This window comes from Pseudochaenichthys georgianus, unplaced genomic scaffold (assembly GCF_902827115.2).
Source record: "Pseudochaenichthys georgianus unplaced genomic scaffold, fPseGeo1.2 scaffold_790_arrow_ctg1, whole genome shotgun sequence".
Taxonomy (NCBI): domain Eukaryota; kingdom Metazoa; phylum Chordata; class Actinopteri; order Perciformes; family Channichthyidae; genus Pseudochaenichthys; species Pseudochaenichthys georgianus.
In genome coordinates this window covers 22,501-35,043 of record NW_027263338.1, presented here as the reverse complement: position 1 = coordinate 35,043, position 12,543 = coordinate 22,501, and the positions used below count along the sequence as shown (strand labels likewise).

The 12,543-nt window shown below is 43.4% G+C and overlaps 1 protein-coding gene across 1 annotated transcript in view; it reads left to right on the top strand.

The window, feature by feature from the left end:
* The first annotated feature begins 5,251 nt into the window (after positions 1–5,251).
* The window catches only part of LOC117444303 (unconventional myosin-Ic-like), an 18,860-nt gene continuing 11,568 nt past the window's right edge, over positions 5,252–12,543 (top strand). Inside the window, exon 1 of the mRNA XM_071202724.1 lies at positions 5,252–5,447. Within this exon, the coding sequence (XP_071058825.1) occupies positions 5,427–5,447 (21 nt within the window). The 5' untranslated portion in view covers positions 5,252–5,426. The remainder of the gene's footprint in view (positions 5,448–12,543) is intronic.

Genomic DNA, 12,543 nt, shown 5'->3' with positions numbered 1-12,543 from the left:
ATGAATTGGGAAGTTTCGTGGTGATATCTTTTAGTTCAATGTTTTACTTCATGAACCTGGAGTGTGTAGCAAACGTAAGAATTGAACAATGCACATCTTTAAATGCTGTTCGTCCTCCTCTCTCGGCTGACATGTCCTCTTCGCAGCACTTTCACACATCAAGCTCTCCAGTTTCCTTCCCATCGATACTCTGAAGCTTTCTGCAGAGGGTGTCGTTCACACATCCCTCGCAGCGAGTTGAACACCCTTTCACTCATGACACACACATGCAGAACATTTACTGTTTTAACCTGGTTCCATCCAATGGCAACATTTCTGTTATGGAGAAGAATGCACATGGCCTTATTGTTATGCTCATGTGCCTCGACTCTGTTCCGCCTACTCAAACAGCTGAGCAATTTAAATTTGGCAAATAAAAAGTCAAACATGTTAAAAATAACATCGTGTTAAAACAATGAAAGGGTTAAAACAAAAAAAGACATCTATGGCGCGTTTCCACTGCAGGCCTCGCTCGGTATGGCTAGGCCTCGTTATGCCTTGGTAGGCCCGGCTCACTTTATGCTGCGCTTCCATTACAGTTTAGGAACTGGGGCAGTAACTATAGTAACGCAGTGTAGGCGGAGCCGTGACGTCATCTTCAATGAGAGCCCCAGAAAAACAACACAGCCGTTAGCCGTTAGCACTCAGAGCTCTCAGCTCCTCATATCTGTTCAGAAACTAGACAGAAGGTAAACAAGTGCAAACCACAGACTGTCTGTGTCATGGAGAATACAGTCGCTGCTTTATTTATGTCTGGAGGCCGTTGTTGTGAGTGTGGACGGTCGGAGCATATATACGTTAGCTTAGCCGATCTCCATTCAGAAAACATGCATTTTAAAAGGTGTTTCTCTGCCGTCTGTCTGCAGACTCAAAGCATTAACTCATGGTTCTTACTAACCAGTATCAGTGTGTTGTTACGTCGGCATCATTTAGAAACGTGTATTACAATTAAATCACGGTCCAATATGTTCATCTTGTTGTAGCTGTAGCCCCCTTGCCAGCGATTCTCTCTCTAGTTTAGCATCCTCAGCCCGACTCAGCCTGGTTGTTCCTGGCCCTAGAACCACGATGTTATGGGGCCAGAAAAACTGTGAATTAGGACCCGCTAGCCGGTACTAGGCCGAGTGGAAACGCAACCAAAAACGGGCCCCGCACGGCTCGGCACGCTTAAAGCGAGCTACCCGCTGCAGTGGAAACGCGCCATTAGAGTTGAGCTCCCTGACCCTCTGCTGTTGTGTCCCACAGGCTGTCAGTAACTCTAGAGCAGGGGTCGGCAACCCCTGGCACCGTAACCAGTGGCTCACTAGGAACAAGTGGAATAAGTGTGCAACATATTTAAATTGTATTTTCGGATCCTGAACGAGACGGAGCCCGTTACCTGCAGAAGGAAGCCATGCACGCAGCGCAGCCCCGCTCTCTTTACCTCAGGCTACCCATAAGGAGCCGTACACATGCCAGAGTCCTGCATCGGGTGACCCGCAAAAAAGGTGATTCGCTGGGTGGTATTTTTTCAAACGCTTTTTTCCGGGTTCGGTTCTGGGTAAAACAAAGATGATGCGGGTCGGGTCGCGGGTATTGCATAATAAATATATTAAAATAATAACAATTTAGTTTAATGTTTAAATCCTCAGACCTCTCCCCCGCGGGACCGCGCATAATCACAACCTCTGCAGCGCATCAGTCTGCTGCTGAGCGCCATTCGAAATGGCTGAGGTGAAAGCTAGTGGAGAATACATTTTCAATAACACTTCCTCAAGAGCGAAACCCAACGTCTGGAGGCTTTTGGTTCCTAGAGGAAGAAAATAACCAACATCCCACGCTTTGAGACAAATGCGTGTGTTAATAATTGCACGTTTTCACTGCTCATATATAGGCTAGGCTATGCGGGTCGGGTTGCGGAACTAATTGGCAATATGTGCGGGTAGCGGGGCGGGTTCGGTATTGCACGTCGCGGGGCGGGAGCGGGTCTTGAAAATCAGACCCGTGCAGGACTCTGACACATGCCACAGTTTTTGCGTGGCTGTGTCTTTAGTTGAAAGCGATCTGCTCATCGAAAACAATATGCTACACCGGGGCGGACTGGCCATCTGTGTGTTCTGGAGAATCACAGAACGGACGGTCGTCATTATTATTATGCCGTTGAAACCAAATTGAAACCGCATCATGTAAGTGACAACTGGCTGTTTAATTGTGCCGCCATTACGAATGCAGCCAATAAGACAGTGGTCACTGAGAACGCTACAGAGGACACAGCTTTGTTTGTGAGGATGACATCAAGGAGGGTGGCTTTTTCTGGATTGTTGGTGTCGTACCGTGTAGGAGTGAGGATAACCTGCGAGAGATGAAGAGAGTCCCATTGTTTTTGGATCTGCGCAGAGGGTTGAGCATGTCCCCGTTTAGATCCCCCAGTAGCACAAACTCTGAGTCAGCGTGGGGTGCCAGGAGGGTGCTGAGAGCAGGTACAGGCTGGGGCAGAGGGTGGGCGATAGCAGCCAGCGACTGTCAGTGGAGAGCTATTTGCCAGTTTAATGGTTACGATAAGTAGGTCAAATAGTTTGGGGACAGATTCACTCGTGGCGATAGAACACTGGAGGCGTGGATATAACCACTCCATCAGCTTTAGACGATCCTGCCTCAACACATTATAACCAGCGATGCCGATGTCAGAGTCTGGGATATTGTTCTTCAGCCAAGACTCGGTGATGACAAGTACCTCCGGGTTTGAGCTGTGAACGAGTGCTTTTATCTGGTCCATGTTTGGCAGTAAGCTTCTAGCATTTACATGTAGAAAACCTAAAGCTTTCCGAGAGCAGCAGTCAGGGAAACTCAGATCATTGTGACAAAGATTGACATCGGGGCACAGGTCAGAACCAGGGCTACGGATCCAGGATGAACCGATACCATCAGCACTAATACAATCAGAGCCCGGCCAAGAGCTAGCAGTGAATGCCTAGTTTGTTTAGTGCGCACATTGACGGTGGAATGTAACGTAATCGTCTTGTGGAGAGACCTCATACTCGCACATGATAGTAGTGGCGGTTTGCATTTGTTATGCGCGGGAGGGGGCTGGGAGGGGGCTGGGAGGGGGTAGGGAGGGAGGGGGCTGGGAGGGGGTAGGGAGGCGGCGAGTAATGCAAGGAAAAAGCAGTTCAGTTTGTGATTAGCCATCGTTAGTCCAGTGAAGGTACTGTAGGACGCAGCACTCACCCCGAGGTCAACAGTCCTTGGTTGTTTATAGCATAAAGAACATCTGATTTAATGTGAGGTAGGGAAATAATCATTTGAGTATAAGTATGTGTATATAAATATGTAATTTACAACATCTGTAAGATGCTTGAAAAGCTTGAAAAGTGCTTGAATTGACTTTGGAAGAGGTGTAAGAACCCTGACTGGGACATGTCTCCATGCTTCAATGTTCAAAAAGCTCTTCTCATACTGCCTGTGCTGCAGCACCTCTTTTCACCCTCTGTCTGAAACCAGAGCCCAGTCTGCTCTGATTGGTTAGCTGGCCGACTCTGTTGTGATTGGTCAACCCGCTTAACCTGTTAAGCCCGGAGCCTGTTTTTCAGGTCTCAAGCTCTAAAATGACATTCCCAGAACAAATGCCCATATCTTCCCAAAGAGGAACATTAATAATCTCTGTTCTCAAAGTAATGATAAACCTCTGAGCTGGATGTAGAAGAGTCAGAATCAATATAGATGTTTTTATTTTAAAGTAAAGTCAGATTGAACATAGTAAAACATTTTAAATGATAGTGTCCGTCCAAAAACAAAACATTACTTATTGTGAAAACTACCCTTGAATGATGGGATAGTAGACTAAAGCTTTAGGAATCCAAACTATAACATATAATAAGTACCCTGTATCAAGATTGATGCAAAACAAGTGACCTTTGACCTTTTTAGAGAGGTTTAGCAAAAAGAAAAACCTCTGGGGTCATTTGGGTGGAAATGGGTGTATTTGCCGTTTCTCTGGAACCCATTGGTCGATTTTGATGATTGACACCTCTTTTGAACCGTTAGAGCCAATAGAATCGAAGGGGAAGTTCCTAAATCCACACCATCTACACGTTCCATTGAGAAGTCAGAGCTATGCGCTCGCAGCTTGCTCAGAAAACTGAAAACTAGGCTTATTGCTTATGGATGATCAGGATTCATCTCAAAGGGACAGACACATTGGATTAACCTGTGGATTAACTTCAGCAGCGGTTTCATCGTTTTAATGCCATTGAACACAACTTTTGATCAGAAACAGCAAAAGGTAAGACTATTTGCTGCTTTGGCTCAGTAAAGCTACGTCGTGTGTTTGGGTTTGCTTCCCCTGCTTCTGATCACACAGGGATGATACGTATACCTCTGGAATCTGTGGAATCTCAGCTTTAATCTGATATCTTGTTCGTTCAGATCCGATAAGTAATAAAGTATTTCTACAGTGAGTTCTGTGCTGAGTGCGTTAGCATTTTTTCGCTCAGGGCTCATTTAGACGCTTCTTGTGAGACTTGTGTTTTGTTTCGGTACAAATGGTTCGTATCGTCGGTTAGCTGAGTTTCTTCCCGTTAGGTGGGTACGACACATTCATAGGTTGTTAAATGTTAAGAGACTCAGTTTCGGCGGGGGCTGCCGGGCTCAACCGCTTAGAGACGTCCCGCCCCTTAGCCTATCGCGTACAATGTGTTGGAGCGCTAGCCAATAGGAGCGCTAGTGTTTAATAGTGATGTCACTATGTTCTGGAAGTAAACAAAGGAGCTTTTTCCGACCATTTACAAACCTATAGATCAGGAAAAGTAAAACTCCAATAAGCATAAAAAGGCGTCCTTTAATAAAAAAAAAAAAAAATCACCTTTTATTTTCTATTATTCTATAGAATCAGCTGGATCTCCCGCGGGTCAAACGGAAGTATTTAACCTCACCTTTGCATCCATGAGGATTTGATCATTTTTTACGAGCGTTTCTCCCCTCCCACCACATGTGTGAGGTGCGCAAGAGAATGTGTGTGTGTGTGTGTGTGTGTGTGTGTGTGTGTGTGTGTGTGTGTGTGTGTGTGTGTGTGTGTGTGTGTGTGTGTGTGTGTGTGTGTGTGTGTGTGTGTGTGTGTGTGTGTGTGTGTGTGTGTGTGTGTGTGTGTGTGTGTGTGTGTGTGTGTGTGTGTGTGTGTGTGTGTGTGTGTGTGTGTGTGTGTGTGTGTGAAGAGAGAGATTCCTGGTTGTCATTTCTGCCTGCAGGGCGTCTGCCTGGTAGTTTACGCTGGGCTCGCCTCTCTCTCTCTCCTCAGGCTAAGGCAACACTTTCTCTCTTCTCTGCGTCATGTCTGCGCTGAGAAGAGTTTTCTGAATGAGTCGCTAAACTTTTTCTCGTTACTCCTGGATTGCTTTATGACTTGAACAAACATGGACGTTCGTTGGGGTCGGGTGAGTCTTGAAAGTGTGATTTTGCAGAATGAAAGTGAAGAGCAGTGAAGGATGTCAGTTTCAGTGTAAACCTGCTGCAAATACTCGTTGAAGTGAAACAGCACTTCCTGCCCACTGTAGATTAATATATAGTCTCTCTGTATAGCTGTCGGTGTTTAAGGTGTTTCATAGCAGTACTTTTAGACGTATGTTTGCAGCAATTTGTGCTTTAAAATCAGCTTTTGTTGGTAAGGTGGATCGTATGGCAGCACACTCTTCTCCACAACGTGTCACTTAAATGGTATTAGAGGAGTAATTGTTGTGTTTAACGTGGCGTTGTTTGAAGTAACATATTACCGCCAGGAAATGACGTTGATTGGTGGTTGTTTGCTGAGTATATCAGTTCCTTTGGGAATTGAAGTTGTCTGTTGACTCCTTTGACAGACACAGGACTGTATCTTGCAAAACTTGCCGCTAGTTATTTGTTTGTGTAATTGTTTGTTTGCATGTCCTTATTAACGTAGTAAACAAATAAGGACAATATGACAACACTAGTGTTTAATACAGTATTGGTTTGTCGCCATAATGGTTGAACTTTCCACTTTATCCACTCTCTGTTTGTCAATCATTGCATTGCATTGTTGCAGTGGCGGTTCTAGACCAATTTGACTGGGGGGGGCCACTGGGGGGGCCAGTTATTTTCTGAGGGGGGCCCAATACATGCAGGACGAAAAAGAGAACTAGACAGTATGAAGTAATTGCGCATAAAAAAACAATGCAATACAGTTGTTGGTATTTGTTTCAGTACACTTATTTATTTCAGATAGATCTTATAGTTATTACTGTTAGCTTCAGCTTAAGTTATAGTGCAATGTTTGCACTCACACCATATTTATATAAAATTAAAGGCAATGAACAGTTACATCTCTACTTTACATAAGGGTGTCTGCACAATCTCACATTACAGCAACCGAGTACCAGAAAATATACATTATAAAAAAAAAAAAAAAACTTTTCATTGTTGGGGGGGCCACAGGGGGGTCAGAGGTCAGTGTTAGGGGGGCACTGGCCCCCCTGCCCCCCCTAGATCCGCCCCTGCATTGTTGTCGCTCATCACAATGTAAAGTATTAGCATGCTAGCATAGATCTGAAGCTAGATGTTGGCAGGAAAGAAGGGAGGCATGTGGCGCAGTGGATGGTGCGTTGGTGTTGGGATCAGGGGAGCACAGGTTCAAACCCCACTGCAGTCAGCATGTCGTTGTGTCCCTGAGACACTTCACCCCAAAGTGCTCCTGTGGGGATTGTCCACACTATTGAGTATGTGAGTCTCTTTGGATAAAAGCGTCTAACAAGTAACATGTAATGTAATGTCTGCTAGCGTTAGCCATTCAATTCAAGGCTTTACTGTCATTTGTACATTAGCTACCGGTCGATATGTCAATGATAATCTGAAGTCACAGCAAATCTAATTCATGTGAATGAAGTGATCTGTAAGCTGTGACGGTCGAGTAACAAGTCGAGAGCAAAGCCAGAAACACTTGGGTGATTTTAAACCAAGTAAACAACAAATATTGAAAGTTTGATTTGTATCTAAATCCCTTGTTTTAGCTTTTTTTGTTGTTCCGTCATTGTGTTGTTTTTCTTAAAGCAATATCATCTGGAGAGATTCTTGATTACTTTTCTACCTTATATTTCATTTAGCTTTAGTAACTGACAATAATGTGCAATCAACTATGATGACAAACTCATAACAGCTAGAAAACTGTCGGTACGTTCAAACACTGTAAGTCAAACATTACATTGCATGTCACTTGTTAGACGCTTTTGTCCAAAGCCACTTACATACTCAATACTGTGCACAAGTGTCCTGCCCAGGGACACAACGACATGCTGACTGCAATGGGACTCGAACTTGCTATCCCCTGATTCGAAGTCCAGTACACTATCCACTGAGCCTCCCCATTTTAAGTGATGGTGGATTAGCTTCGACTAGGGACACTACAAATCTCCTAAACTGATGCGAGGATTAACGCTTCTACTTCTAATATAAGATAAGAAGGACTTTATTGATCCCAATTTGACAATTTTTTGGTTTCCGCAGCATAAAAAGACAAGGCATTGCACATTAAAGACATAAAAAAAACTACTAATAAACAATCCAAAATGTAAACGTCTCAAATAGAAATAAAAATAGCATTTAAAAAAAAAGTAGAAAATATCGGAAAGCAAAAAAAAAAGATTTAAAAAAATATATATGTTCAGTTTTTTTTGCTCGATAATTCCATATGTTTCGAAATAAATCCCGTCAGTCGAGGGCTTTCAGTACGGCCGGCGCTCACAGAGTCCTCCCTGCTGCAGGCGGTGTTGTTTCGGCCCTCACGGCCCCAGGCAGAGTTTGTTTCTCGCACCTGGTCGCTCCTGTCTGACGGCTCTGAACTGAAAGAGTCTCTCGGGATGGAAATGAACATTTTCAGGGCTCAGCCTGCAGGGGCGTTTCCACAGCAATCAAACAAACATGGGTCCCACACTGTTCTTCACATCCACCTGAGAACACACCTGGTGTTCAGAGGGGAAGCTCACCTCTGTTATGCAGACATAGACATGTATAGTAGGGTCCACTCCCAAGCACACAGAAACTGCCAGAGGCTAACTTGCATAGCTGGGACATTTGCACAATTAGCACCATTTAGCACATTTAGACACTAGCTTAATAGTGGCTTGGCCGATTTGGACAGTTTTGGAGTGGTTTTGGAGATTATTGAGCATACTGAATCCATTTCTGACATTTTCAGGATCAAAAATGTCACTTTTAAGTTTTTAACCAGAAAGTGGCTTATTTTCATACATTTTGGGTCGATTTTAAAGTTTAAGGGGACTAAAAATGTCAGAACATCCTCAAAAACCACCGCTAAATCGTCCAAATCGGCCAAGCTACTTGTTAACTATCGTCTTCATGTAGAGGATTAAAGATTAAGTTAACAGAATTAGTTATTGGCATTTTTTTTAATTACATAATTCCCAATTTAGCTCAACATTTTCTCAAGAAATGGAACATGTTTTGTCGAAAAACATTGTTATATTCCTCAAAGTAAAGTGCTGCATGATCAGTTGTTGTGGGTTAGCAATATCTCCTTTCCTTTGTATCCTTAAGGAGACGATTAAGGAAGCATTGAAGTCTCCTTTCCTTGTCATCTAGAGATTTGATCTTGTTTCACTTCTGGCTCATTTCACTCAGTTAACAAACTTAGGAGAGACTTGTTTTGATGTAACAATATATATTCATTGCTAAGAATACACAGATGAATGTAATGATGTTTGGAGAGCGTAGCGAGATTGAAATATGTGACATAAAGACGGTTGAACGTGCGCTGAGCTTCATTATTATACTTTTCACACATGGAGGACATCCTGAGAAAATGAATCTGACGTCCAGTTCTTGTTCACATCATGCCTCTTCTCTTCCACCGGGCAGAACCGATCAGAATCAGTGCCAGCAGACGACTGATTCACCGTTCTCTGCATTTCTCCACGAGAACCAGCCTCACTAATTATAGATTTCACAAATCATGCTGGACTTTATTTCCTCCAAGAGACACTGGAGCGTTTCAAGGTGTGGGAACCATGTGTTTCTTTACTCTGTTCAGTGTGAGGATGAAAGTCATATCAAGTGGACACAATTCTCATTTAAAGCCTTGTTTACAGACGGGTATCTGTATGAGGTCAGAAATCACTTTGTAATGTGTCACGATATGTTTTCGAATCAAAGAAATTGGTGGAACAAATCTCCCCGTATCTGTTTTCTCACTTGGGATATCCTGAATTTCCTCCTTCTCGCTTCATTTCTTCAAAAATCTGTTTTCAATCTTCCCGCTGCCTCCGCTCATCAGAAGCCAACCTCCTGTCCATCCCCGCCCGATCACCGGACCTGGGGGGGCAGAGCCTTCTCCGTCGCTGCCCCCTCCCTCTGGAACTCACTCCCCCCACCCAGCAGAGACGGCACTGACCTCACCACCTTCAACACACTCGATTGTTTTGTATTTTTGACTTTAACTTTAACTATATATTTATTAGGGTTGCCAGAAACTGACCATGATCAAAATCGATTATTCGGCAGCCCTGGCGAATAATAATCGATTATTCGACCGACTGTACACCAGTTTGTTTACAGTAAAACAAACTGGTGGTGTGACCAATGACCATTTACAATTATTAATACTATTACTATTATTAGCATATATATATATATATATATTTGGTTGAAACTAATCCAGAAAAACAAAAAAAAAACATAAATAATAATAAAAAAAATATATAAATAAAATCGATTTTTAAAAATAATATTCGATTATGGAGACTGTAGCGAATATTCGAATAATCGAATAATCGCTGGCATCCCTAATATTTATTTGCTGTTCCTTCCTTTTCTTTCCCCTTCAGTATATCTGTAAAGCGTCTTTGAGCACCTGTAAAAGCGCTAATAAATTAAATCTATTATTATTAAAACCATCACCTTGTCTTTGACACCAAGGTTAGTTTTTAGGATGCAGAAGACAAAGAAAACAGCGCGCACCCAGAATCTGCACTTAACATCGCATTGTAAAAACCTATAGGTGCTGTCGTGGTGCGTTCAGGTGACAACATCGTAGCATTGTTGTAAAATATCATTCTTGCTATTTTTATTATCCCCATCCCCAAATGAAGTCCTTAAAGGCCCTGTCACACTGTCCCGAAATGGACACCCGATGGACACACGATAAAGGAAATGTTCAAATTCGGCTGTGATCGTAGCAACATCGGGCCGTTCGTGAGGGCATCTAAGCCATCGTATGACCGCCGGTGGAGGTTCTCAGGCTCCGGCAGCAACTACATGAGCGGCAACTTCGTAAGGCACTCGTGAGGGCATCTTGTCAAGTCGTGTCATCTTCGTGTTATCGTCGGTGCATTCACATTCACTCTGATCGGGGCGAATGCCCGATGGCACCGATGATAATAAGATGCCCTCACGATGGCCTTACGAAGGGCGACATTTACACACGAATTCAACACGAAAATGAACCTTCGCAAGGTCCTTCGGCAATTTTTTGGCATGCCAAAGATTTTGCCACCGCTCACGTTGTTTTATTGCACAACAAAATCATGTAAACATATTATGTAAATAACCCAATTTGTGTTCTGTGAAACTGAAAAGGATATAATATATTATTTTGAAGGCGAGTTGACAGGAAGTTGTTGTTGCTATGGAAACAACATGACGGAGAAAACGTAATATTTTCTACATATAAAGACGGATAAAGTAAAGAACAAAGTCTGAAGATATCAGTACAGTATCATAGTACTGTAACATAATTGTTTGTGGTACTTTCGTTGCAGTTGTATTTCTTAAATGTAATGTAAATGTTGCCTTCGTGTGGTTCGGGGCCATCTTCGTGCGAAATTCACAATTCCATATTTGTGTGTCCATCGGGTGTCCACTTCGGGACAGTGTGACAGGGGCTTAAAGAAGGTCTCATGTCTGTGAAGCTGTAAAACTTTGCCTTTTCATGCTTGAAAATGGCTTAAAATAGGATTATACAGTTAATTTGCTACAGATGTACAAATCTATTACTCTTCTGAACATCTTAAACCAATAAAGACGGTAAATCTGCTTTATGTATACACCCCTCGCTCCACAGATACTGTAAGTGGAGAGTCTAATTCCATGCTTATGTAAGATTAGATGTCGTTTCCATCTCATAATGACCCATCCTGAGCTTGGTATGGCGCAGGGAAAGCATCGGGGGAGGTTTACAGAAACAGTGGGACATCTGAGAGCGATGCAAAGGTCAAACTGCTTTTGTTTCTGCCTTTCTCAGCTTCTCATGCATCACTCCTGAAATATGTGCTGCGCTAGGAGGAGAGACAGGGGGATGGGACACTGGAAAGAGGAAGAATTGGTGAAAAAGTGGGATTGATTGACGACAGCCTTTTAGTGCAGAAATGAGTCCTTTTAAACCTAAACATGAAGCATTTTAGCACTTCCTGTTCCCCTTGTCTGGAGGTAAAGGGTTTTCTGAATGTGTTTTTGGTTGTAAAAATGGCTGTTGCTAACAAGTGTCTCAATGAAAACGTCATCACGCTAACATTAGCCGCCTTTATCTTAGTGGTGGTGACGTGAAGTCATGTGACCGTGCTGTAGTTCCTTTATAGCCCAACATTAGCCGCCTTTAGCTTAGCGGTGGTGACGTGAAGTCATGTGACCGTGCTGTAGTTCCTTTATAGCCCAACATTAGCCACCTTTAGCTTAGCGGTGGTGACGTGAAGTCATGTGACCGTGCTGTAGTTCCTTTATAGCCCAACATTAGCCTCCTTTAGCTTAGCGGTGGTGACGTGAAGTCATGTGACCGTGCTGTAGTTCCTTTATAGCCCAACATTAGCCTCCTTTAGCTTAGTGGTGGTGACGTGAAGTCATGTGACCGTGCTGTAGTTCTTTTATAGCCCAACATTAGCCTCCTTTAGCTTAGCGGTGGTGACGTGAAGTCATGTGACCGTGCTGTAGTTCCTTTATAGCCCAACATTAACCACCTTTAGCTTAGCGGTGGTGACGTGAAGTCATGTGACCGTGCTGTAGTTCCTTATTAGCCCAACATTAGCCACCTTTAGCTTAGCGGTGGTGACGTGAAGTCATGTGACCGTGCTGTAGTTCCTTTATAGCCCAACATTAGCCTCCTTTAGCTTAGCGGTGGTGACGTGAAGTCATGTGACCGTGCTGTAGTTCCTTTATAGCCCAACATTAGCCTCCTTTAGCTTAGTGGTGGTGACGTGAAGTCATGTGACCGTGCTGTAGTTCTTTTATAGCCCAACATTAGCCTCCTTTAGCTTAGCGGTGGTGACGTGAAGTCATGTGACCGTGCTGTAGTTCCTTTATAGCCCAACATTAGCCTCCTTTAGCTTGGCGGTGGTGACGTGAAACATATGTTTTTGGTCGACGACACCCTTACGATGCTTATTTCAAGGTTAGCCGACAACAACATAACATCTCTTTGGTGCTGCAGTTAGTGTTTGTTCACATACACATTACATGTCACCTGTTAGACGCTTTTATCCAAAGCGACTTACATACTCAATACTGTGGGCAATC